Source organism: Mobula birostris, chromosome 2 (genome assembly GCF_030028105.1).
Source record: "Mobula birostris isolate sMobBir1 chromosome 2, sMobBir1.hap1, whole genome shotgun sequence".
NCBI classification, from domain to species: Eukaryota; Metazoa; Chordata; class Chondrichthyes; order Myliobatiformes; family Myliobatidae; genus Mobula; species Mobula birostris.
The window spans coordinates 11,607,801-11,635,219 of record NC_092371.1 but is presented as its reverse complement, the minus strand read 5'-3'; the positions used below and the strand labels follow the sequence as shown (position 1 = coordinate 11,635,219).

Here is a 27,419-nt window from a genome sequence, read left to right as displayed (position 1 = left end):
ACATATATGTGCACAATTTTAAAGGGGAGTATGAGCAACCCAACTCCGAAAGCCTGCATTTGCATTATATAAGATAAATGCCTTTTTCATAACTTCCTTATATACCTGTGGGATCGGCAGATTTAAATGTAAACGAGAAGGGAATTCAGACGCTGGATTGCCCACCCCATCTGGAAGAACTACAGCAGCACGTTGTATTCAGCCACCTCCATACCCATCCAGCACGCCGGAAGCTTGTCTTAAAAAAATTGCACTTCACTCCATGTAAAAGACAGTGCTGAACTACTATTCCTATAATGCTTTGCGGTGTCGCGCACGCGCAGCTCTTTGTTATGCGTTCCGCCTCAAGGAAACGAAAATAATTTTCGAAACCCGCCTCGCCCCACCCTTATACCTGAGCCTGATTGGACGGAATACGTCCAGAAATCGCACAATCCCATTGGTCTAAATTTGCATCCATCATATGAATTACCTTTCATTTACGATTGGACAGATGTTTCCGCCCTCTGGGATCTAAGTGGCTGCGTCGTGCATCAATTATTTTCATTCCCATCCGCCCGATTCCTTTGCACCTGCGATGCCACAATCCTGATGTCCAATTGGTTGAGCAGGCCGTCAGTAACGTCAACGTCCCGCCTAGCAAGCCAATTGGGTAGAAGGTTAGGGTGCCCTAGTTTTGATTGGCTAGCGCCTCCATTACTCCACAGAGGGCCGGCCCTCTGTCCTGGACGCCCGCTCTCGGCGGTTTAAATGTCCGGTCGGCGGCCGCTGTCTTGGTGAGATGGGGGCCGCTATGTTCTTCGGTTGTACTTTCATCGCCTTCGGGCCAGCGCTGGCGTTGCTACTGACCACTGTGTTCGGTGACCCGCTGCGAGTCATTATCCTGGTGGCCGGGTGAGTGAGGCCGGGAACATCTCTGCTTGAAGCCTACCCCCCTCCGCGACTCAGGCCAACCCTTAAAGGGATCGGATTAAAGGGATGGTGTCGTTTGGGTTCGGCAGACAGGACCTTCAGCCTGGGGATGGGACGAGGACGGGGCAATCACTCTCCCACGGGTTGTCAGGGATGGGGTGGGGACGGGACCATCACCCTCCCCTGGGCTCTGAGTGATGGGATGGGGGTGGGGATGAGACCTTCACCCTTCCGTGGGCTGTGAGGGATGGGGTGGGGATGAGACTTTCACTTTCCCGTGGGCTGTGAGGCATGGGATGTGGACGGGACCTTCACCCGTGGGCTGTGAGTGATGGGATGGGGGTGGGGATGGGGATAAGACCTTCACCCTCCCATGGGCTGTGAAGGATGGGATGGAATGGGGGTAGGGACGGGACCTTCACTCTCCCCTGGGCTCTGAGGCATGGGATGTGGACGGGACCTTCACCCCTGGGCTCTGAGGGGAGATGGTCCTCTTCTCCATTAGGGAATAGAAGGACCTATCTGGGGTTTAAAATTCTACTTCTATTTCATTTTCGCACTGTCGATTTGGTAACTTGTAGTAATTTTTATGATTTTGCATTGTGCTGCTGCTGTAAGGGAAAGCAAACTTTGTCATACAAGATGTGATAATACACCTGATTCTGGTTTTTGAGATGCCCTTGTTAAAGGGATTGATTACTGTGCTTAAAGGGTATACCTAATTTGGTAAAAGATAAGTGTTTTGTTGATGAAAGGTGATTCATTGGTGGTGGGAGAGGGGAGGAGACTATCTGGCTGACCATCTCTCCTGTGACTCAATTTAAAGGTGTTAAGGGTATACCATCCCTCACCTGGTGTGGTCATCTCACTTACTGAGGTGGTATCAGTTCTCCTGACTAAGGGACTACTTTGAAGTGCTACATTTTAAGGCTTTAATAGGTGCCAGCTATCAGCAAGATGGTGACTTTCATGGGGCTATTTGAGATTGGTAAACAACATGTATGATGTGGGCACGTAACCAAGTGGTTACGGCATTGGACTAGCTACCTGAAGGTCGTGAGTTCGAGCCCCAGCCGAGGCAACGTGTTGTGTCCAAGGCACTTAATCACACATTGCTCTGCGACGACACTGGTGCCAAGCTGTATGGGTCCTAATGCCCTTCCCTTGGACAACATTGGTGTCGTGGAGAGGGGAGACTTGCAGCATGGGCAACTGCTGGTCTTCCATACAACCTTGCCCAGGCCTGCGCCCTGGACAGTGAAGACTTTCCAGGCGCAGATCCATGGTCTCGCAAGACAACATGTATGTCACAACCTACAATCCTGAGATTCATTTTCTTGTGGGCATACACAGTAAATCCAAGAAATTAATCAATGAAAGCCTGTACCAACAGGGTGTAACCATGTGCAAAAAAAATAAGCTGCAAATGCAAAAAATTAAATAAGAAATAAATATTAAGAACATGAGATGAAGCATCCTAAAAAATGAATCCATAGGTTGTGGGGTCATTTCGGTGATGGGGCAAGTGAAGTTATCCCCTTTGGTTCAGGAGCCTGATGGTTGAGGGTAATAACTGTTTCTGAACCTGGTGGTGTGGTCCTGAGGTTCCTGTACCTCCTTCCTGATAGTAACAGCATGACCTGGGTGGTTTGAGTCCTTGATGGACACTGCTGTCCTGTGACAATGCTCTGTATAGATGTGGAGAGAGCTTTACCTGTGATGGACTGGGCCGTATCCACTACATTTTGTAGGGTTTTCCACTCCAGGGCAGTGGTGTTTCTGTACCAGGCTGTGATGCACCCAGACAATGTATCGTCCTCCACATATTTATAGAAGTTAGTCAAAGTTTTAGATGTTATGCCGAAACTTTGCAAACTTTTAAGGAATTAGAGGTACTGCTGTGCCCTAGTGAGATAGTGTTTGTGGGAATAATATCCATTCAGAAATCAGATGGCAGAGGGGAAGAGGCTGTTCCTCAGTTGTTGAGTGTGAGCCTTCAGGCTTTTGTACCTCCTTCCTGATGGTAGCAATGAGAAGAGGGCACATGTTGAGTGGTTGGGGTCCTTAAAGATGGATGCCACCTTTCTGCTCCTTGAAGATGTCCTGGTTACTACAGACGCTGGTGCCCAAGATGGAGCTGACTGATTTTGCAACTCTCTGCAGCTAGCTTCGATCCTGTGCAGTAGCCACCCCCACCACCTCCATTCTAGACAGTTAGAATACTCTCCTCAGTACATCTATAGAAATACCTGAGTGTTTTTGGTGACGTATCAAATCTCCTCAAACTCCTAATGAAATAGCCGCTGTCTTTCCTCCTTTATAGCTGCATCGCTATGTTAGATCCAGGTTAGGTCCTCACTGATGTTGACACCCAGGAACCTGAAATTGCTCTTTCTCTCTCCACTTCCAAGAGGGATCAGAAGACTGTACCTCTTGCTATAGATGCTGCCCGGCCTGCTGCGTTCAGTAGCATTTTTTGTGTGTGTTGCTTGAATTTCCAGCATCCGCAGATTTCCTCGTGACTGGTGTGTGTTCCCTTGTCTTACCCGCTGTTGAGGTCCACAATCGGTTTTCTTTGGTCTCACTGACATTGAGTGTGAGATAGTCGATGCGACACCACTCAACTAGCTGGTTATCTTGCTCCTGGACACCCTCTTGCCACCATCTGAGATCGAGCACTTTGTTATTGCTACTGGACGGTAGCTTATGAGGAAAGTCACTGCTTTCTTAGGCAATTGTGTAATTAAAGCCTGCTTGAAGCAGGTGGCTGCCTCAGACTGCTGAAGTGAGAGGTTAACAATATCGGTGAATATTCCAGCCAGTTACCCCATCTGGACCGATGCTTTTCATGGGTTTTCTCAATTGAAGGATGCTCTCGTGTTGGCCTCAGAGACTGAAATCACAGGGTCATTGGGGACTGTTAGTTTGTGATGGGTTCTCAATGTTTTCATAGTCAAAGCGAACATGGAAAACTTTGAGTGAAGCCCTGCTGTCACCCGTGTTGCTTGGTTTCACTTTTTAACAGCATTGTAACACATTCAAATGAGTAAATGGATCACTTGTTCCAGAACATGCACAAGGAAAGTGCTTTGGAATGTTTGCTCCTTTCTGTTAAGTGACTCAGTAATTTATATTGTTTCTTTAAAAACGCAAACACAAAGAAATCTGCAGATGCTGGGATTTCAAGCAACACACATAAAAGTTGCTGGTGAACACAGCAGGCCAGGCAGCATCTCTAGGAAGAGGTACAGTCGACATTTCGGGCCGAGACCCTTCGTCAGGACTAACTGAAGGAAGAGTTAGTAAGAGATTTGAAAGTGGGAGGGGAAGGGGGAGATCCAAAATGATAGGAGAAGACAGGAGGGGGAGGGATGGAGCCAAGAGCTGGACAGGTGATTGGCAAAAGGGATACGAGAGGATCATGGGACAGGAGGCCCAGGGAGAAAGAAAAGGAGGAGGGGGAAAAAACCCAGAGGATGGGCAAGGGGTATAGTGAGAGGGACAGAGGGAGAAAGAGAGAGAGAAATATATAAAATAATAAATAAATAACGGATGGGGTACGAGGGAGAGGTGGGACATTAGCAGAAGTTAGAGAAGTCAATGTTCATGCCATCAGGTTGGAGGCTACCCAGACGGAATATAAGGTGTTGTTCCTCCAACCCAAGTGTGGCTTCATCTTTACAGTAGAGGAGGCCATGGATAGACATATCAGAATGGGAATGGGATGTGGAATTAAAATGTGTGGCCACTGGGAGATCCTGCTTTCTCTGGCAGACACGGCGTATATGTTCAGCGAAACGGTCTCCCAGTCTGTGTCAGGTCCTGCCAATATATAGAAGGCCACATCGGGAGCACCGGACGCAGTATATCACCCCAGCCGACTCACAGGTGAAGTGTCGCCTCACCTGGAAGGACTGTCTGGGGCCCTGAATGGTGGTAAGGGAGGAAGTGTAAGGGCATGTGTAGCACTTGTTCTGCTTACACGGATAAGTGCCAGGAGGGAGATCAGTGGGGAGGGATGGGGGGGACGAATGGACAAGGGAGTCGCGTAGGGAGCGATCCCTGTGGAAAGCAGAAAGAGGGGGGAGGGAAAGATGTGCTTAGTGGTGGGATCCCATTGGAAGTGGCGGAAGTTACGGAGAATTATATTTTGGACCCAGAGGCTGGTGGGGTGGTAGGTGAGGACAAGGGGAACCCTACTCCTAGTGGGGTGGTGGGAGGATGGGGCAAGAGCAGATGTGTGTGAAATGGGAGAGATGCGTTTGAGAGCAGAGTTGATGGTGGAGGAAGGGAAGCCCCTTTCTTTAAAAAAGGACATCTCCTTCATCCTGGAACGAAAAGCCTCATCCTTTCCAAACTTTCCAGCTCTTAGCTCCATCCCTTCCCCTCCTGTCTTCTCCTATCATTTCGGATCTCCCTCTCTGCCTCCCACTTTCAAATCTCTTACTAGCTCTTCCTTCAGTCAGTCCTGACGAAGGGTCTTGGCCCGAAACGTCGACTGTACCTCTTCCTATCAATGCTGCCTGGCCTGCTGCGTTCACCAACAATTTTTATGTGTGTTGCTTATATCGTTTGTTTATGGTTTCAAGGTTGTAGCTTTGCCATTTCACACTGGCCTTCTGTAAAGTACCTCCAGTCACCTTGAGTTGTACTATATGGTATTGCTTCTGTCACTAAACTATTAGTCCTCCTCCTTGGTGAGACCCTTTATAAATTGGGACACCGCTTTGTCAAGTACCTCCACTCCATCTGCAAAAAGTGGATTTTCCAGATAGCCAACCATTTTATTCTCATTCCCGTTCTGACACGTCAGTTCATGGCCTTCTGCCATAGTGAGTCCACTCTCGGGTTGGAAGAGCAACGCCTCCTGTTCGGTCAAGGTAACATCCAATCTGATGGCATGAGCATTGGTTTCTCCAACTTCTAAATTTTTTTTTTTTTTTTTTTCCCTTCCCCTTCCCTCTTCTTCAGTTCAACACTCCGGTCTCTTTCCACCGCTCCTTACTTGCCTATCAACTCCCCTTGGTGCCCGTCCTCCTTCCCTTTTTCCCATGGTCCATTCTCCTCTCCTATCAGATTCCTTTTTCTCCAGTTCTTTGCCTTCTCCTCCTCTCACCTCTCAGCTTCTTACTTCACGCTCCCCCCCCCCCCACTTACGCACCCACCTGGCTTTACCATTCACCTTCTATCTTGTCCTCCTTTCCCTCCCTCTGGCTTTTTATTCTGGCATCTCCCCCCGGCCCCCGGTTCCTTTTCAGTCCTAGTGAAGGATCTTGGCCCAAGATGTTGACTATTCATTTTCATAGATGCTGCCTGACTTACTGAGTTCCTCCAGTGTTTTGTTTGTTATTCTGGATTTTCAGCATCTGCAGAATCTCTTGTGTTTGTGACAGTCAGTCCAGTCTCACCATTTTCATAGTGCAAATAATTTCTTAGACCTTTCCAAGAGAAAACAAATCTTCATTTGCTGTTCTTGTCTCCATTTAGTCATTCCCACTCATCCCATCAGAGACATTTCTGTTCTACACACCTTGCCTTCTTTTACTGGGAACCTACTTGCATCTCCCTTGAACCTAGTAATAGAGTGTCCAGCATAGGGAGAGGTCCTTCAGCCCATGATGTTTGCACTAGACATGACCCCAAGTCCCCAAGTCTCTGGTTCTCCCGGTACAAGATGCATGTCTGTCTGTTCCCTGCATATTTGTATGTCCGTCTAAATGCCTTTTAATTGCCACTGTTATATCTGCTTCCAGCACACTTTACCTTTTCTTTGAAAAGGTTTGTGCATGCATCTTTAAATGACCCCCCCCTCCCCTGGTGCTCACCTTGAATGGATGTCCTCTGGTCATATGCCATGGAAGTGAGCCCTTTGGCTTGTCGTGTCACCTTCACTGATCCTAGTGTACTTGAGTGTTGAAATGTTCCTTAGTTGTAAAGATGGCTGCCCAGTGGTGGAGAATGAGGTGGTGGTGTCAAGACCAAGACTGGATCATCACAACAGAACCATCTCAAGGAGATCGGCCTCCACTCTGTCCCTTTATGTTCACCTTTGGATGTGACCAGCCTGGTCGTTGTGACTGATGTGTACCTTAGTGCTAACTATGCTCTTTTCACCCATAGGTCATTCTTCTGGCTGGTGTCCTTGCTCCTCTCCTCCCTGCTCTGGTTCATTGCCGTTCAGCTCAGCAATAAGGACAATGCCAGTGTGCAGCGTGGGTTACTGTTCATGGGCGCCGGCGTCTCCGTCCTCTTCCAGGAAGCCTTCCGCTTCGCCTACTACAAGCTGCTCAAGTAAGTTCAGATCAGAGTGGGTCCAACTTATCTATAAAAGAAAAAAAGTACCCTGAGTGTGTCTGTGTCACCCACCTCCAGGTGAGACACCAGTAATGATCCACCAGGGTTAAGGGATGTCTCTGGGATCTTTAGCATAAAAGTTAAACAACACAGTACAGTGCAGGCCTTTCGGCCCACATTGTTGTGCCTATCTTTAAGAAGAATTTAACCCTTCCTCCTACGTAGCCCTCCATTTTTCTATCATCCACGTGCTAAGAGACTCTTTAAAGTCCCTAATGTATCTACCTGTACCACCACTCCTGGCAATTCTTTCCAGCACCCAACACTCTGTCTGTGTGCACTTGTTTTAAAAAAACAACTTGCCTCTGATATTCCCCCTGTGCCTTCTTCCAATCACCTTAAAACTATGCCCCCCACCCCACCCCTCATTTCTGCCCTGTGAAAAATTCTCTGGCTCTCTAATTGATCTTTGCATCTTGTACACTCTATCAAGACGCCTCTCTCATCCTCCTTTGATGCAATCACTCCATTTTCAATCCTGGTGCTGTCAGTGTGACGTTTGTACACTCTCCCTGTGACTGGGTGGGCTTCCTCCATGGTGCTCTGGATTCCTCCCACATCCCACCGCCATGCAGCGTTGACGGGTTAATTTGTGGTTGTGTGTCTGTGTGTGATTGAGGGATAGAGCCTGGGTAGGGCTGATGGAAATGGATTACAGGAAATGTTAGTGGGGGGTGTGGTCTGAGAGACCATTAGGCATGGGAGCAGAATTAGGCCATTTGGCCCATCAAGTCTGCTCTGTGACACATGCTGGTGACATTAAATCTGATTCAGGAATTGGAAGGAACAGGTTTAAAGAGGGAGACACAAGGAAATCTGCAGATGCTGGAATTTCGAGCAATACACACAAAAGTTGCTGGTGAACGCAGCAGGCCAGGCAGCATCTCTAGGAAGAGGCACAGTCGACGTTTTAGGCCGAGAGTTCAGGTCCTGACGAAGGGTCTTGGCCTGAAACGTCGACTGTACCTCTTCCTAGAGATGCTGCCTGGCCCGCAACTTTTATGTGTGTTAAAGAGGGAGAGCAGAGATTTAATAGGAACCTGAAGGGCAACTTCTTCACCCAGCGGATGGTCAGTATCTGTAATGAACTGTCAGGACAAGTGGTTGTGGCAGATACATTAGTAAATTAAAAGGTGCTTGGACAGGTACACAGATAGGAAGTGTTTAGAGGGATTTGGACCCATTTGGCTACTCTGATAGAAACTATCCTGGAGCCTGGTGGTACTTATTTTTCAAGCTTTTGTATCTTCTGCCTGATGGGAGAGGGGAGAAGGGAGAATGATCTGGGTGGATGGGGTCCTTCATGCTTAGCTGAGGCAGCAGGAAGTGTAGGCAAGATCAGTGGAGGGGGGAGGCTGGTTTACAAGATTGAGTTGACAACTCTCTGCGGTTTCTAGTGGTCTTGGTCAGAGTAGTTGCCATACCAATCTGTGATGCAGGCAGATAGGGTTTTTTTTTCTGCGGTGCAAAAATTAATGAGTGTCACTGGGGCCAAGCCATTCGGCCTGTCGAATCTGCCCTGTCACTCCATCATGGCTGATATATTATCCCCATCAATCCCATTCTCCTGCCTTCTCCCGGTAACCTTCGGCAGCCTGACTAATCAAGTACTTATCAACTACCGTCTTAATGATCTGGCCTCCACAGCTGCCTGTGGCAATGAATTCCACAGTTTTGCCACCCTCTGGCTGAAGAAATTCCTCCTAATCTCCATTGCAAAGAGATGTTTTTGTATTCAGAGGCTGTGCCTTTTGGTCCTAGACTCTCCCCACTATTAGAAACATCAATAATGCTAGCATCGGTGCTGCCATTTGGTCCAGTAGTTTGTTGTTCAAGTCCTGTGCATCACGATAACCGGCAATGCTAAAATCTAGAATTTTTCATTGGTGTTTCTCTGGTCAACAGGAAAGCTGATCAGGGGCTGGTGGCTTTAAGTGAAGACGGACGATCTCCCATCTCCATTGGCCAAATGGCATACGGTAAGGTCTCTCCAACGCAATACTGGGCCATTGTGTAGCAATGGAGTTAGAAACATAGAAAACATACAGCACAATACAGGCCCTTTGGCCCACAAAGCTGTGCCAAACATGACCTTGCCTTAGAACTACTTGGGCTTGCCCGGAGTCCTCTGTTTTTCTAAGCTCCATGCATCCATCCAGGAGTCTCTTAAAAGACCCTATTGTTTCTGCCTCCACCAACGTTGTTGGCAGCCCACTTCACGCACTCACCACTCTGTGTTTATTTTTTCAAAAAAAACTTGCCTCTGACATCTCCTCTGTACCTACTTCTAAGCGCCTTAAAGCCTAACCCTAACCCTCTCATGCCAGCTATTTCAGCCCTGGAAAAAAGCCTCTGACTATCCACACGATCAATGCCTCACATTTGTTGTTGTAGTCATGTTTGCTGAGCCTCACTGGCAACCAAATGCGGTGAGTCCAAGAACCACTGGAGAACATTCAACCCTCTGTGTCCATGGCAGCCGAGGTGGCATTCAGCTCAAGAACAGGCCCTTCAAACCAAGATACCTGTTCAAGGATATCCTGGCCTTGGAAGGTCCTGAGAGTGAAAGGGTTATCATATGAAGAGCTCAGAAGAATGAGGGATGGGGGAATCTCCTTAAAACCTATTGAAAATCCTAGATAGAGTTGACATGGCAAAGATGTTCCCAATAGTGGGGCAATCTAGAACCCTTCTCCAAGGCTCATCACCTTGATGTGGTGGAGAAGCTTCAGATCCCAAGAGCAATGCCATCTGGATCTCTGATAAGGTCACCGGTGGCAGTAAGGTTAAGGGGTTGGGGGGGGCGGGGAATGTTCCAGACAACGAGCGATCCAACCAAGACCTCAGCAGTGGAGCTGGTGGTAGATGATGGCAGCACTGAACCCCCCAGTCATCTTGCACACCATGCCACTGGACACTGACCCTGACCTGTCAAGGGCCTTGTGGCTGCCCATGCATCATGCTCCCCATGTTAAACAAAGTCACGCAAAGACATTCTCCATTAGGGGAATAATCCCTTTGCTAGGAGAACATCATACCTGACTCGAGTGATTGAAGTGTCTAGGACCAGAGGGCACAGTCTCAGAATAGAAAGATTCCCTTTAGAGTAGAGATGAATCTGTGGAATTCATTGTGACAGATGGCTGTGGAGACCAAGTCATTGGGTATATTTAAAGTGGAGGTTGATGGGTTCTTCATTAGTAAGGGCATTAAATGTTACAGGGGAAAGGCAGAAGAATTGAGAGGGATAATAAATCAGCCATGATTGAACAGTAGATCACTCTCGGTAGGCCCTAATGAAGAGCCTTGGCTTGAAACGTTGATCCGACTGTTTGTTCATTTCCATAGATGTTTGACCTGTTGAGTTCCTCCAGCATTTTGTATGTTGCTCTGGTTTTCAGTATCTGCAAAATTTATTTTTATTTAAAAAAAAAAACTGATTGTGATTCTGATTTAAGTTTGCTTTGTGAAAATATCTCTTTCTGGTAAGATGGCGGCGTGCTTGGACACGGCAGCATTTATGGGTTCAACCAAAGGTATTATTGTCTTTTTTTAACTACTTTTTATGATCTCAAGACCCTGCTTGCCATTAAGAATCATAGGTTTACTCCATCAGCGAGTTGCTTGCCGCTTATTAGTGGAGAAACTGTTGCGGACCATGATGTTGCCTGCGACAGAGAGGCGTCCGTTTGTGAAGGGCGTGCAGTCTAATGGCGGGTGATTGTCTTATTCATTTTTGTTGTGATCACGAGACCCTGTTCGATATTGGTGGTGTGGAATTGGTTTATTGGCAGACAGCAGGGAAGCTGCATAACTTCGGCCCTAGCGAGGACTAGGCTGTTTGCAGCCGCCTAGGAGGATGCGTTGCAGTCGGTGTGCTCCACTGGAGTGCTGGAGGTGGTGTGGCGTGACGTCCATGCTGCCCTCCAGTGTTTGCTCAGCAGAATACAGAATCAGGTTTATTATCATCGGCACGTGGCATGAAATTTGTTAATTTAGCAGCAGTTCAATGCAAAACATAATCTAGCAGAGAGAGAGGGGGGAAATAATAAGTAAAATAAAACATAATTGATTTACTTGTTTATTTATTATGTATATTGAATAGATTTTTTTTTTTAAATGTGTAAAAACAGAAATACTGTATGTTTTTAAAAAAGTGAGGTAGTGTCCAAAGCTTCAAAGTCCATTTAGGAATCGGATGGCAGAGGGGAAGAAGCTGTTCCTGAATCACTGAGTGTGTGCCTTCAGGCTTCTATACCTCCTACCTGATGGTAACAGTGAGAAAAGGGCATGCCCTGGGTGCTGGAGGTCCTTAATAATGGATGCTGCCTCTCTGAGACTCCGCTCCCTAAAGATGTCCTGGGTACTTTGTAGGCTAGTCCCAAGATGGAGCCAACTAAATTTACAACCCTCTGCAGCTTCTTTCAGTCCTGTGCAGTAGCCCCTCCATACCAGACAGTGATGCAGCCTGTCAGAATGCTCTCCACGGTACAACTATAGAAGTTTTTGAGTGTATTTGTTGACATGCTTCAATTGCTTCAAACTCCTAATAAAGTATAGCTGCTGTCTTGCCTTCTTTATGACTACATCAATGTGTTGGGACAAGATGTGTTCAACTGCAGACTGCTGCAACATTCATGGACTTGGACTGTTTTTTTGTGTGACTGTATTTTACTGCCATGGGTAGAGGCTCCATATGTCACTACTACAGGGCGTGATGACCCTGCCTTACACAAGTCCCGGGGTCAGCTGGCTCCGGCTGACAGTACCCGGTATGGGTCCCTATCCAGGGTTACGGATCCCACTGCCTTGTGGAGATCTTCGGGAGAAGAGAAGGCTGAGGAGTAAACCCTCCACAAATCCGGAGTGGAGCCCCTAAAGCGGTTGGATGACGTATCATGTCACCTCCTGGCAGCTCCTGCAGCCAAGCTGATGCCAAATGTACTGCTCCACATTCCTTTGGACCACATCCGCGAGGCCGAGAGGGGGATCTTGATGTCTGGGCAGCCCTGGATCTCCATATTTATTGCCCAGGTCTGAACCCCGGAATAACCGGGCGCATTCATTGTCTCCTGAGACAGATGGAGCCATCAATTTTACTGCTATCTTCTAATTGCTATGTGTGCTTTGTGCTGTGTATGACTGTGGGTACTGTGTGTTGCACCTTGATCCCAGAGTAATGCTGTTTCATTTGGCTGTTCATAGGTATTCATGTAAAGTTGAATGACAAAAGAACTTGAACTCTTCCCAGGCCTCTGGAGTCCATTTCTCAGTTCTAATCCCTCCATGGCTTTGTGCTATTCCCTCTCTACCTCCAGCCTTGAAGTACCTTGGCTGTCCTCCTTCTCTTGACTCTGCCAACTCCTGTCTCCACAGTTTCAGGCTTGGCCTTCGGAGTCATCAGCGGTGCCTTCTCCGTCATCAACGTCCTGTCCGACTCGCTGGGGCCAGGAGTGGTTGGGATTCATGGGGGATCACCCTATTTCTTCCTAACTTCAGGTGAGTGGCGTGCTCTCCCCCTGACTGCATGGGTTCCCCTGGGCGGCCCACTGCCCCTCACAGCCCAGCGACATGCTGTTAAATGCTGCCCGGGGGAGGAGTTGATAATGGATCAATGATCAGCAAGAGTAGGTGGGCCCAAAAGCCTGCTTCTGTGCTGCCCATCTCTGAGAGCTGGGGAGGTTTGGTACGCCTGGCTCCTGTTTGTTTTACTGTCCAGGGAGAGGAGCAGCCGGTTGCAGTCTAACTGTGATTCCTGCCTACCCCCGTAGCATTCTTCACTGTGGCTCTATGACTAGGTTTGGTATGCTTGGCTCCTGTTTGTTTTACTGTCCAGGAGAGGGGGAAGAGAGAAAACGAATGGGAGAAACTCGGTGTAACTGTGTGATTTCTGCCTACCCCCTTAGCATTCTTTACCATGGCTTTGGTCCTGCTGCACACGTTCTGGGGAGTGGTGTTCTTCGACGCCTGTGAGAAAGGGAAGTGGCTGGTGCTGGCTGTGATCGTATCCAGCCACATGCTGATCTCTGGCCTGGTGAGTTCTGGGTTTGTGCCCCACCCCACCCCATCCTCCCTCACCCTGACTGACAGAGATCGTCCAAGTATCTGGCGTGAGCTGACTGCTCTAACTGGTACCCTGATGTTTATAGTTTGGTGAGCAGTGCAGTTGGATGGCTCCCCTCGTTACAGGGTACGATACAGAGCAGCGCGCGCACACGGACACGCTCAGCAGGTCAGACAGTATTCATGAAAGGGAGTAAACAGTCCATGTTTCAGGCCATAACTTCAGGATGCTGAAGCATTAACTGTTTATCCATTTCTATAGATGTTGCTGGAACTACTGAGTTCCTCCAGCAATTTGCGTGTTGCTCTGGGTTTCCAGCATCTACAAAATCTCTTGTGTTAGGGTATAATACAACTGTCTAAATTTGTCCCTCTGAACACCCTAGCCTTTAACTCCCAATTACTGGCCTCAGTCACTCTGGGAGCCTCCTGAGTTTTAAAGAAGGGCTGAAAGAAGGCATGAAGTTGCCTTAGCAGACAAGGTGAAGGAGAATCCTAAAGAATTCTACAGATATGTTAAGTGCAAAAAGATTGTAAGGGACAAAATTGGTCCTCTGGATGGTTGGAATGGGAATCCATGTGTGGGGCCAAAAGAGATGCAGGAAGATCTTAAATGGATTTTTTTTTTTTCTTTTTTGCGTCTGTATTTACTCGGGAGACGGACACAGTCTATAGAAGTGAGGCAAAGCAGCATCGAGGTCATGAATCCTCTACAGGTTGCAGAGGAGGAGATGTTTACTGTCTTGAGGCAAATTAGGGTAGATAAATCTCTGGTGCACGTCAAGGTATCCCTTCAGATCCTGTGGGAGGCTAGTGCAGAAACTGCCGGGACCCTAGATCATTCTTGGCAACAGGTGAGGTGCTAGAGGATTGGAGGGTAGCCAGTGTTGTTCCGCTGTTTAAGAAAGGTGCTGAAAATAAACCAAAAAACTGTAGGCCAGTTTGAGCTCAGTGGTCGGGAAGACATTGGAGTCCACTTTTAAGGACTTAGAGGCACATGATAAAATAGGCCATAGTCCACATGGTTTCCTCAAGGGAAATTTAATTTTTTTTGAGGAAATAACAAGCAGGATAGATGAAGGAAAATTGATTGACGTTATATACTTGGATTTTCAGAAGGCCTTTGACAAAGTGCCACACATAAGGCTGCTTAACAAGCTATGAGCCCATGGTATTACAGTAAAGATTCTAGCATAGATGATTGGCAGCAGGCAAAGAATGGGGGGAAAGGGAGCCTTTTCTAGTTGGCTGCTGGTGACTAGTGATGTTCCACAGGGGTTTATGTGGGACCGGTTCTCTTTACATTAAATGTCAATGATTTAGCTGATGAAATTGATGGCATTGTTGCAAAGTTTGCAGATAACATGAAGATAAGTGGAGGGGCAGGCAGATTTGGGGAAATGGGGAAGCTACATAAGGACTTAAAACAGATTAGGAGAAAGGACAAATAAATGGCAGATGGAATACAGTGACAGGAAGTGTATGGTCATGCACTTTGGTAGAAGAAATGAAAGGGTTGACTATTTTCTAAATGGAGAGAAAGTACAAAAATCTGAGGCGCAAAGGGAATTGGGAGTCCTTGTGCAGAATTCTCTAAAGGTTAATTTACAGGTTGAGTCTGTGGTGAGGAAGGCAAATGCAATGTTAGCATTCATTTCAAAAGGACTAGAACATAAAAACAAGGATGTAATGTTGAGACTCTATAAAGCACTGGTGAGGCCTCACTTGGAGTTTTGTGAGCAGTTTTGGGCCCCTTGTCTTGGAAAGGATGTGTTGAAACTGGAGAGGGTTTAAAGGAGGCTCTCAAAAATGATTCCAGGATTAAACAGCTTGTCACGTGAAGAGTGTTTGATGACTGTCGGCCTGTATTCACTAGAATGCAGAAGAATGAGGGGTAACCTAATTGAAACCTATCAAATGGTGAAAGGCCTTGACAGAGTGGATAGGATGTTTCCAATGGTGGGAGAGTCCAGTACTAGAGGACACAGCCTCAGAACAGAGGGGTGTCCTTTTAGAACAGAGATTAGGAAGAATTTCTTTAGCCAGAGAGTAGATGAATCTGTGGAATTCATTGCCAGACATCTGTGGAGGTTGTCTCATATATATCTATCAGAGGTTGATAGATTCTTGATTGGTCAGGGCATGAAGGGATACTGGGGGGTGGGCAGGGGGGAGGCAAGACACTGGAGCTGAGAGGGAAATGGATGAGCCTGATGAAATGGTGGAGTGGACTTGTTAGACCAAGTGGCCTAATTTTGCTCCTATATCATGTGGTCTTTATTCCTTGGAACATAGAAAATTGAGGATAGATTTGAAAGGGGTATCCAAAATTATGAGGGCTATAGATAGTGGAAAAAGTCTATTGCATTTACCCTAAAGTTGGGTGGGACTACAGCTAGAGGTCATGGGTTAAGGGTGAAAGGTGAAAAGTTAATTTGAACATGTAAGTGAGGAAATAGATTCAATAAGTCTCACGGACAAGGGCTCTGGACACGCAGCCTTGGTAGTAAAGGATTTTATTTACAGAAGGAAAACGTTGGAAAATGACAACAGAAGCAACACTCGCACGCACATAAACAACACACATCAAAGTTGCTGGTGAACGCAGCAGGCCAGGCAGCATCTCTAGGAAGAGGTGCAGTCGACGTTTCAGGCCGAGACCCTTCGTCAGGACTAACTGAAGGAAGAGTTAGTAAGAGATTTGAAAGTTGGAGCGGGAGGGGGAGATCCAAAATGATAGGAGAAGACAGGAGGGGGAGGGATGGAGCCAAGAGCTGGACAGGTGCTAGGCAAAAGGGGATACGAGAGGATCATGGGACAGGAGGTCTGGGAAGAAAGACAAGGGTGGGGGACCCAGAGGATGGGCAAGAGGTATATTCAGAGGGACAGAGGGAGAAAAAGGAGAGTGACAGAAAGAATGTGTGCATAAAAATAAGTAACAGATGAGGTACGAGGGGGAGGTGGGACCTTAACGGAAGTTAGAGAAGTCGATGTTCATGCCACCAGGTTGGAGTCTACCCAGACGGAATATAAAGTGTTGTTCCTTCAACCTGAGTGTGGCTTCATCTTTACAGTAGAGGAGGCCGTGGATAGACATGTCAGAATGGGAATGGGATGTGGAATTAAAATGTGTGGCCACGGAGATCCTGCTTTCTCTGGCGGACAGAGCGTAGATGTTCAGCAAAGCAGTCTCCCAGTCTGCGTCGGGTCTCACCAATATGTAGAAGGCCACATCGGGAGCACCGGATGCAGTATATCACCCCAGTCGACTCACAGGTGAAGAAGACTGCACCTCTTCCTACAGATGCTGCCTGGCCTGCTGCATTCACCAGCAACTTTGATGTGTGTTATCTGTCCCCCACTTTTCCTTCGCTACATCGACGACTGCATTGGCGCTGCTTCCTGCACGCATGCAGAACTCGTTGACTTTATTAACTTTGCCTCCAACTTTCACCCTGCCCTCAAGTTTACCTGGTCCATTTCCGACACCTCCCTCCCCTTTCTAGATCTTTCTGTCTCTGTCTCCGGAGACAGCTTATCCACTGATGTCTACTATAAGCCTACTGACTATCACAGCTATCTGGACTATTCCTCTTCTCACCCTGTCTCTTGCAAAAATGCCATCCCCTTCTCGCAATTCCTCCGTCTCCGCTGCATCTGCTCTCAGGATGAGGCTTTTCATTCTAGGACGAGGGAGATGTCTTCCTTTTTTTTTTAAAGAAAGGGGCTTCCCTTCCTCCACTATCAACTCTGCTCTTAAACGCATCTCCCCCATTTCACGTACATCTGCTCTCACTCCATCCTCCCGCCACCCCACTAGGAATAGGGTTCCCCTGGTGCTCACCTACCACCCCACCAGCCTCCGGGTCCAACATATTATTCTCCGTAACTTCCGCCACCTCCAACGGGATCCCACCACTAAGCACATCTTTCCCTCTCTCCCCCCCCCCCCTGCATTCCGCAGGGATTGCTCCCTACACAACTCCCTTGTCCATTCGTCCCTCCCATCCCTCCCCACTGATCTCTCTCCTGGCACTTATCCGTGTAAGCGGAACAAGTGCTACACATGCCCTTACACTTCCTCCCTTACCACCATTCAGGGCCCCAAACAGTCCTTCCAGGTGAGGCAACACTTCACCTGTGAGTCGACTGGGGTGATATACTGCGTCCGGTGCTCCCGATGTGGCCTTTTATATATTGGCGAGACCCAACGCAGACTGGGAGACCGCTTTGCTGAACATCTACGCTCTGTCCGCCAGAGAAAGCAGGATCTCCCAGTGGCCACACATTTTAATTCCACATCCCATTCCCATTCTGACATGTCTATCCACGGCCTCCTCTACTGTAAAGATGAAGCCACACTCAGGTTGGAGGAACAACACCTTATATTCCGCCTGGGTAGCCTCCAACCTGATGGCATGAACATCGATTTCTCTGACTTCCGCTAAGGCCCCACCTCCCCCTCGTACCCCATCCATTATTTATTTTTATGCACACATTCTTTCTCTCACTCTCCTTTTTCTCCCTCTGTCCCTCTGAATATACCTCTTGCCCATCCTCTGGGTTTCCCCCCCCCCCCCCCGGTCTTTCTTCCCAGACCTTCTGTCCCATGATCCTCTTGTATCCCCTTTTGCCAATCACCTGTCCAGCTCTTGGCTCCATCCCTCCCCCTCCTGTCTTCTCCTATCATTTTGGATCTCCCCCTCCCCCTCCAACTTTCAAATCTCTTACTCACTCTTCCTTCAGTTAGTCCTGACGAAGGGTCTCGGCCTGAAACGTCGACTGTACCTCTTCCTAGAGATGCTGCCTGACCTGTTGCATTCACCAGCAACTTTGATGTGTGTTACTCGCACGCACACAATTTACAGTAGTTGGATCAGCAATAAAACAGACATGGACAATTAATAAAATTGCGTGGGAACAAAGTATGTACGTAAACACACACAGAGACACCCCCCCCCCCCCCACCCCTGCCAAGGGAAAAGTCAATACGAGTACCTGACTCCCTTGACTCTGTGCAGGCACGGCTCTTCTGCTTGGGGACAATGTCCACACCCCTCACCCTATTCAATGCACAACTCACCAACGGCAGGGTGGTGCCTCGGAGGTAGCAAAAAAGAGAGAGGGTCAAGCACACAAGGCTCCCTTCGCAGTGCAGCAGGGGTGATGAGTCCATCCCAGGTGATGCACAGGGAAGCCAATGGCTCGGTGCCAGCAGGGTTAAGCTGATTACAAAGGCCAATTGCCTGAGGTCAAGTACAAGGCTAATTAAAGAGGCCAATGGTTAGGTGTGCATTGATGGGTGAGGAGGGGTCAAACCTTGATTGGCAGGTGGCGTCTTCTGACCAGGTAAATGGGCAGTGCTGTCACATGACCGTCACGACCCCTCCAATACAGAACGTGGGGGGAAACTTCTTGCTCCCAGAGGGTTGCGTGAGTGTGGAATGAGTTGCCAGTGCAGCTCAATTTCAATGCTTACGAGAAGTTTGGATAGGTATGTGGAAGGTCAGCGTATGGAGGGCTGTGGCCAGTGAGCGTTTTGATGGGAGTAGTCAGGTTAAATGTTTTGGTATGGACGAGATGGGCCAAATGGCCTGTTCTGCAGTGTACTTTTGTAAGGTTCTAACTCTGTTCCAAAGATGTAGGGCTAGTAGGTTATGGTGTAATTGGGCAGCATGTGCTTAATGGATCAGAAGGACCTGTTACTGTGCTATATCTTTAAATAAGTTTATTAGTAGACTCCCAGTGGAGCCCTAGGTGTAAGGTTCATAGGGCACGAATAAGGTTAGCACCCTACTGTCACCCACACCCTCTCTGAAAGCCCTGCTGCCCCCCCTTCCCCCAACTCAGACACATTTTCATCTGCACTGGTCACTTTGTCTCTTAATGATGCTGTTTCACACATTTATAATACTACCTGTTTTATTAAGAGTGTCAGTAACGTTTGTACTACCTTACATAACCATGCGCTTGTCAATCTTCAGGCCGTGCCAGTCGAGAACTTGTGCTAATATTAGTTTCAAAGTAAATATTTCAAGTTCTGTGGCCCCCATCTTATTTTCACTATTATTGTCCAGTCCCTATACACCTATGTCCCCCATCAGAAAGGCCCCAAAGTTCTCCATTTCTTTCTGGACACCAGACCCAGGCAGTTCCCCTCCACCACTTTCCTCCTTTATGCGAACTTGTCCTTGCCCTTAATTTCTCCTTTAGCTCCTCCCACTTCCTCCAAACAAAAGGTGTAGCCATGGGCACTTGCATGGGTGCCAGCTATGCCCGCCTTTTGTCAGTTACATGGAACCGTCAATGTTCCAAACCTACACCTAGTGTCCATCCCTCACTTTTCCTACTCTACATCGACCACTGCATTGGTGCTGCTTCCTGCACCCATGCCAAACTTGTTGACTTCATCCACTTTGCCCCCAACTTCTACCCTGTCCTCAAATTTACCTGACACCTCCCTCCCCTTTCTCGATCTCTCTCTGTCCCTACCTCTGGAGAGAGCTCATCTACTGATGTCTGTTATAAACCCACAGACTGTCACAGCTAACTAGACTATCCCTCTTCCCATCCTGTTACTTGTTAAAAGCTCCATTCCTTTCCTTATTTCCTCAGTCTTCACCACATCTGCTCTCAGGGTGAGGCTTTCAATTCTAGAGTGAAGGAGATGTCTGCCTTTTTCAAAGAAAGGGGCTTCCCTTCCTCCACCATCAATGCTTCCCTCAATCGCATCTCTTCCATTTCACACATCCTCCCGCCACCCTACCGCCCCACCAGCCTCTGTGTCCCTGTAACTTCTGCCATCTCTAGAGATCGCACCACCAAGCACATCTGTCCCTCCCTCCCCCCCCCCCCTTCCCCTCTCAGATTATCTCCTTGCCTGCCCATCAACTCCTGGTGCTCCTCCCTTTTCTTCCATGGCCTTCTGTCTCTCCTGTCAGACTGTCCCTTCTCCAGCCCTGTATCTCTTTCACCAAACAACTTCCCAGCTCTTTATTTCATCACCCCCCCCACCCCCTTCCTGGTTTCACCTACCACCTTGTATTTCTCTCTCCCCTCCGCCATTTTTTAAATCTACTCCTCATTTTTTTTTTTTCTCCAGTCCTGCTGAAGGGTCTGGGCCCTAAACCTGGACTGTACTTTTTTTTCCATGGATGCTGCCTGGCCTGCTGAGTTCCTCCGGCATTTTGTGTGTGTATTTTATCAAAGTATGTCCGTTACCATTTACAACCCTGACATTCACTTCATTGCGGGCAATCACAGTCAATCCCAGAAACACAATAGAATCAATCAAAGACTGTGCCCAACAAGACAGACAAGCAATGTGCAAAAAACAACAAACTCTGCAAATATAAAAGAGAAAATAATAAATAAATAAATAGTAATAAGAATCAAGAACATTAGATGAAGACTCCATGAAAGTGAGTCCATTGGTTGTGGAAACAGTTTAGTGATGGAACATGTGAAGTTTTGCGGAATTATCCCCTTTGGTTTAGAAGCCTGATGGTTGAGGGGTAATAACTGTTCCTGAACCTGGTGGTGTGAGCCCTGAGGCTCCTGTACCTTCTTCCTGATGGCAGCAGTGAGAAAACAGCATGGTCTAGGTGGTGGGAGTCCTTGATGATGGATGCTGTCTTCCTGCAACAGCACTCCACATAGATCTGCTGAATAGTGCGAAGGTCTTTCCTATGATGGATTAGGCTGTATCCCCCTCTTTTTGTAGGATTTTTAGTTCAAGGGCATTGGTGTTTTTCTACCAGGCCATGATGCAACCAGTCAGTATACTCTCCACCCCACATATAAAACTTTGACAGATTTCTATATGTCATGCTGAAGTATGGCATTGGAGCTGTGCTTGGCCACACAATGTAAAGCAGGTAGAGCACACAGCCTTGTGGTGCACCTCTGCTGAGGGAGATTGTAGAGGAGATGTTGCCAGTCCGAACTGACTGGGGTCTGTAAATGAGGAAATCAAGGATCCAATTGCACAGGGAAGAATTGAGGCTAAGGTCTTGAAGTTTATTAATTAGTTTTGAAGGGACTGAATGCCTAGCTGTAGTCAATGAAGAACATTCTGATGTATACATCTTTGCTGTCCAGGTGTTCCAGGGTTGAGTGAAGAGCCAACGAAATTGTATCTGCTGTGGACCTTCTGTGCGAGTTGGCAAATTGGAGCATATCCAAGGTGATCTCAGGCAGGAGTTGATGTCTTTCATCAGGAACCTCTCAAAGCAGTTCAGCTCAGTGGATGCAAGTGTTACTGGACGATAGTTATTAAGGCAGGTTACCATGTTGTCCTTGGGCACCAGAATAATTGAAACCTGAATGAAACAGGTGGATGCCTCAGACTGCTGAAGTGAGAGTTTAAAGATACCAGTGAACACTACAGTCAGTTCATCAGCACAGGTCTTTGTTACTCAGCCGACTACCTCATCTGGGCTTTCTGTGGGTTCACCATCCTGAAGGATGCTCTCATGTTGGCCTCGTACTGAAATCTCAGGAGCTGTAGGTGGATTCATGAAGGTTCCTCCTTGTTTGGATGGTGAAATTGGGAGCATCAGGCATTAAGCTCATCTGGAGGCAAAGCCTTTTCGTCACCCATGTTGCTTAGTTTAACTTTGTAAAGGATGATACCATCCGAGCCTTGCTGCAGCTGTGGAGCGTCCTTCAGTGATTCAAGTTTGGTCCAGAATTGCCACTTCGTGCATTAGGTGGCTTTCCAGAGACCATACTTGGACGACTTGTGCCTTACCTGGTTGCAAGACTTGAATGCCACTAATCTGGTCCTCAGCAGATTACAGATCTCATAGTTCATGCAGGGCTTCTGATTGGAGAAGACTCTAATTTTGTGGGGCACCCTCTCTATCTCTTTTATCTATCTCTGGAGCTTTGCTCTTTAGCCTCTGCCTTTATGTAGGTAGAAGAAGGGCAGCCAAGTGATAAGATTTTCTGTAATGTGGTCTGGGTGTGGAATGGTAGTATATCAGTGGTCTAATGAGTTGGGACCCCTAGTGCTGCAGGTTATATGCTGATGATAATTGGGCATAGATTTCTTCAAACAAGCCTAATTGAAGTCCCCAACTATGAACTGAAATGCATCAGGGTGGGCAGTTTCTTGTTTGGTGATGGCAGCATTTAATTTGAGTGCCTGATTAGTCTGCCTTTTGGAGGTATGTAAACTGTGGTCAGGATCACAGAACCCTCTTGGTAAGTAGAACAGTCGGCGTTTAATTGCTAGATGTTCCAGTTTGAGGGAATGTGTGCAGCAAAACTGCCACGTCTGAGCAGCACAGAGTTAATCATTAAACACAGGCCTCCCACCTTTTGCCTTCTCTGAATCAGCAGTTCATCCTATGTGTCGAGAAGCCTCCGGATATTTGGTGTGTTTGGACTGAGCCACGTCTCTGTGAAACACAGAATACAGCAGCTCCTCATTTTCCTGCAATGTAGCAGTCTTGCCCTTGGGTCGTCAGTCTTGTTCTCCAGTGACTGTCCACTTGCTAATGAAATGCTAGGTAGAGGAAATTTCTTGGAATCCACCCCCCTCCCCGCCTTTCTTCCTGCCATGGCAATGTACCTTCATCTGCTTAAAGGTGATGTGACGGCCCGAGAGTTGAGTCTGCCGAGGCTTCAGAAGATCGTGAAATTGCGACTTGAAAAGTATGTTGCTTAAAGAGAAATTATAGGCTGCAAATTGCATCAATAGTAGCTCAGTAGAGGTATATTTAGTTGTTTTGTTTACAGCCTGAAACACGTCACTGTGGTTCACCGGTGCTGCCTTGATATTTTAAGACTCTAGGTGCTGGATCATAACTTTATATACTGTGTTTTGCACTTTGGCCCTGGAGATTTTACTTAGCTGTATACATGTGTATGGTTGACTGACAATAAATTTGAACTTGGTGCCAAGAGGAGAATGAAAACAGTCTCCAGTACAACTCTGACAAGAAAGAACTTTGTGGAGTCGTACAGCATGGAAACAGGCCCTTCATGCCAACCGAGGTGCTCAGCTAGTCCCATTTACTTTCAGTCCCTCTGTCCCTTTTCCGTACTTGTGGTTATCTGCATGTCTTTGTAAATGCTGTTAATGTACCTACCTCCCCCATTTCCCCTGACAGCCCCACCTCCATGTGAAGAAGTTGCCCCTCGGGTCTCTTTTAAATCTTTCCTCTCTCAACTTAAGCCTGTTCCCCCTCTCTTCTGAGGGGTGTGGATCTTTGGAACTCTTCAGCACAGGGAGATAGGGGCCAGAGTACGTAGATAGATTGTAAATTAGGCTAGGGTTAAATATGTAGGTTAATGGATGGTACGGTTTGTTGATCTGGAAGGGCTTGTTCCCCATGGTATCTCTAAATTAAATAAATAATTGCCACTGGGATAGATTTATTAGTAGGAGTTTGGAAAGTGGTCTTGGGAAGAGTCATTATTAGATGGGGACATGGATGAAAGAAGGGCCTGCGCTATACTATTCTATGTTGTAAGAATGCAGCATCAGCCTATTGAATGTTACAATAAGTTTGAGGGGAGATTCCCTGTGTCTAATTCTTGTCTTTTCCAGACATTCCTGAATCCCTGGTATGTGGGAAGCCTAGTTCCGATTTACGGCATCATGGTGGTCATGGGAGCGTGGGCATACTGCACGGCTGGAGGATCGGTACACAACGTCAGGCGCTGTGTCACATGTAGGTACATACACTGGCCCTGTCCTCATAGATAGGGCAGATGATAGGGTGATTAAGAGGGAGTAAGGTGTGTGGCCCTTCATTAGTTAAGTGATTGAGTGCAAGGGCCACAGCCTAATGTTGAGCTCCATAAAACCTGCGTTAGACAACACTTGGATCAAGGTGTTCATTTCTGGCCATCTCTTTATAGGAAGGATAGAAATAAATGAACAGTCGATGTTCCTGGCTGGGACCCTTCTTCAGGACTGGAAAGGAAGGGGAAAGAAGCTAAATTAAAAGGTGTGGAGGGGGGAGGGGGAAGGAGGATAGCTAGAAGATGATAGGTGGAAAAGTGAAGGGCTGGAGAAGAAAGAATCTGGGAGAGGAGAGTGGACCATGGAAGAAAGGGAAGAAGGAGGCACACAAGGCAAGGTGATACGCACGTGAGAAGAGGTAAGTGACCAGAGTAGGGAGGAGGAGAGGGGGGAATTAACAGAATTTGTAGAAATTGATATTCATCGCCATCAAGTTGGAGGTGACGCAGGTAGAATACGAGGTGTTGCTGCTCCATCCTGAGAGTGGCCTCATTGTGGCCCATGTCGGAACAGGAATGGGGATAGGAATTAAATTGGTTGGCTACTAGGAAATTCTGATTTTGGTGGATGGAACAGAAATGGGAGTGTTGTCCACTTGAGAAATTAAGCAGACTGAGATTGTACTTTAGTAGAACAAGGGGTGGAGTGATCTGTTTAAAACAATCCGCAGGGGATTGAAAGGGTAGATCTGGACATGGGGGCCCAATATCTGTGCTGTGTTGGTGCTGGAGTATGTGGTGACACTTGCAGGCTGCCCCCAGCACATCCTTGGATTGTGTTGGTCGTTGATGCAGACGACATATTTCGCTATGTTTCGATGTACATGTGATAAATAAAGATTAATCTCTATTGTGTAACTCAGTGGCTGTTGTGGCAGTTTAAATTGACACCATGGACAGCACACGTGTCACATTCCTCTGATGTCCTGTTAGTTCACTCTTTGATGTTTGACCCTGTGGGTGTTTCCAGTAGTGGGTGAGTCTTGGACCAGGGGGTACAGCCTCGGGATAGAGATACAACAGAGATGAGGAGGAATTTCTTTAGCCAGAGTAGTGAATCTATGGAATTTGTTGCCACAGGCAGCTATGGAGGCCCAGTCATTGAGTGTATTTAAAGCAGAGGTCGATAAGTTCTTGATTAGTCGGGGCGTCAAACGTTACGGAGAGAAGGCAGGTGAATGGGGTTGAGAGGGCTTATTAGTCAGCCATGATGAAATAGCGGAGCAGACTTGATGGGCCAAAAGGTTTAATTGTGCTCCTACGTCCTGCGGTCTCATGGGCCCCATTGTGTGTCTTTCAGGCCAGCAGCACTCTGACCCTCATGTTCTGGTGTACTCGAGTCTTCAATCCCCTGCGGAGGACTGAAGGTGGGAGCGAGAGGTCCTGACACCATCCTCATCTGCCCTCTGGACTGTTGCCCTTGCCTCGCTCCCCACCCTCTCACCTCCCCTTCCTTGGACACTGAAGCCTACCTCCCTGAGGGACATAAGGACCCAGACGGTGTCTGCTTTGGCCTCACCGGTTTGGTGGGAAGCCACCTCGACCCTGGTTACCACTGGAAGGAGAAAGTGTGACGGTCGGGGAGAAAGCAAGTCAACTACTGAGCACACTGAGACTTCTGGTTTGAACTCCACAGCACAACCTAACGTTTGTCTGATTATTTATTTTTTAAAACTTTGACTACTGTTACTTCCTGGTATGAGCTTGTGGAAAAGTCGGGCTGCTTATAGATTCTGTTCCGAGGTCGAGAGGAAAAGTTTGTAGTTTCTGCTCCTCAATTTTGAGCATCACCATCCCAATGGGTCTTTGGAGCAAGAGGGGAGGGTTTGCGTTAGGGGCTACCCTGCCTCCCCACCACATTCCAGGCCAAGTTTTTGTCACTCGCTGCTCTAATGACCATTCTTCCAGCAACATTCCTCTGGCCAGACTTTTACCTCCTGGATTTCACCTGAAGGTGAAACCTCCCTCACTTTTCATCGAACAGCAAGTTGTGGTAGAAAGCTGAGAGGGAGGTGTGTGTGTGTGTCCATATCTGTGTGTTTAGCTTCTGCCACAAGAAATGTCCACCATCACCACACTTAACAGCCCCGAAAGGCTGTTTGTGGACCCACTCTTTGACTGTTAGGGGTAGGGGATAATGGCTGCAAAGCACAAGGGGAGGCCATTCTACCTAGCCTATTTCCCCTACCTCCCAGCTCTGTTAAGTTGTGGTATTGCAACAGGGCAGTGATCCATACTTCTAATCCTCCCCCACCCTGTATCCAATGAGACATGAGACCTAGGAAGACTTGGGGACCCCTCTGTAGGCACAGAATATGTCTGCCCTGGGACAGATCCTCCTTTCAAAATGCCTGTCCTGTCCCTATCTGAAGCTTCAGAAGTACCCGGTGGTGAGTGTTGTGACCAGATGTGTAAAGGGGAATAAAAACCTTCCTCGAGGCTGTAAAGAAATAATAAAATCCTCTCTGTTAATCAGATACTCCTGGGCTTCTACACCCAGCTCCCTTGCCGTAAGTCTCAATGCAACAAGAGCGATGTCTTTATGTTTGGGTACTGCACCAAGTGACTGGATTCTGTGTAAAGGTGCATACCTGTACCCGGCAGAGCACTTAATATTTCCTTTAAAATATATCTACAATATTTTTTGTTACTTTTTGCTTTGTGTGCAAGTGTTCTGAGTTGTCTGCTATCACTACGGTCGCAAGGCAGTGCGAGACAGCTGAGAAGGGTCATTGTTTCCCTCCCTCCCACATGCGGACTTTCTGCTGCTCTCCGGTCATGTCCAGCCACCGGGTTTCCCACTGGCTTTGTAATGTTAACAAATGACTACCTCAAATCATTCGGTTAGCTATTAAGGCTGATTTATACCTGTGTGTACGGGCTGTGCCGTAGGTCTGATTTGTACTTCTGCATAGCGAGCATGTGTACTTGTGTCTGCGTCGCTCTGCAATTCACCGCCAAAACGCTAGTTGGCGATGGGATTTCTATGCCACTGTGTTGAGTTTCTTCATGAGAGACATGGACAGAGAAATGCATTTCAAATATTTTCGGATGTCGGCAGGTAGATTTGATGATTTGGTTCATCGTCTCCAACCATTTATTTCGCATCAGTGTACAGACATGGCGGAGAAAAGCAACCGGAAATGCGATGCTACCAAGCGAACCAATCACAGTTGTTGCGGTCTATGTCACCGCGACACGTGAGTTACATTTTTGGGGAGGTGCACGTCACCCTACAGCGTAGGGTACACGGTATCTGCGGTGTACACTTGACGCAGAAGTATAAACAGAAATCACAGGGAGTACTCAGCAGATTGGACAAAGGACAGTATAGG

The 27,419-nt window shown here is 47.6% G+C and overlaps 1 protein-coding gene across 1 annotated transcript; it reads left to right on the top strand.

Annotated features, from left to right (window-relative positions):
* The first annotated feature begins 693 nt into the window (after window positions 1-693).
* LOC140212315 (gamma-secretase subunit APH-1A-like) lies at window positions 694-27,189 on the top strand. Its single transcript, XM_072283019.1, has 7 exons — window positions 694-894; window positions 7,033-7,203; window positions 9,172-9,245; window positions 12,643-12,765; window positions 13,173-13,300; window positions 23,888-24,011; window positions 25,385-27,189. The coding sequence occupies exons 1-7, from the start codon at window positions 782-784 to the stop codon at window positions 25,447-25,449; spliced, it is 798 nt and encodes a 265-aa protein (XP_072139120.1). The 5' UTR covers window positions 694-781; the 3' UTR covers window positions 25,450-27,189.
* The last annotated feature ends 230 nt before the right edge of the window (window positions 27,190-27,419 follow it).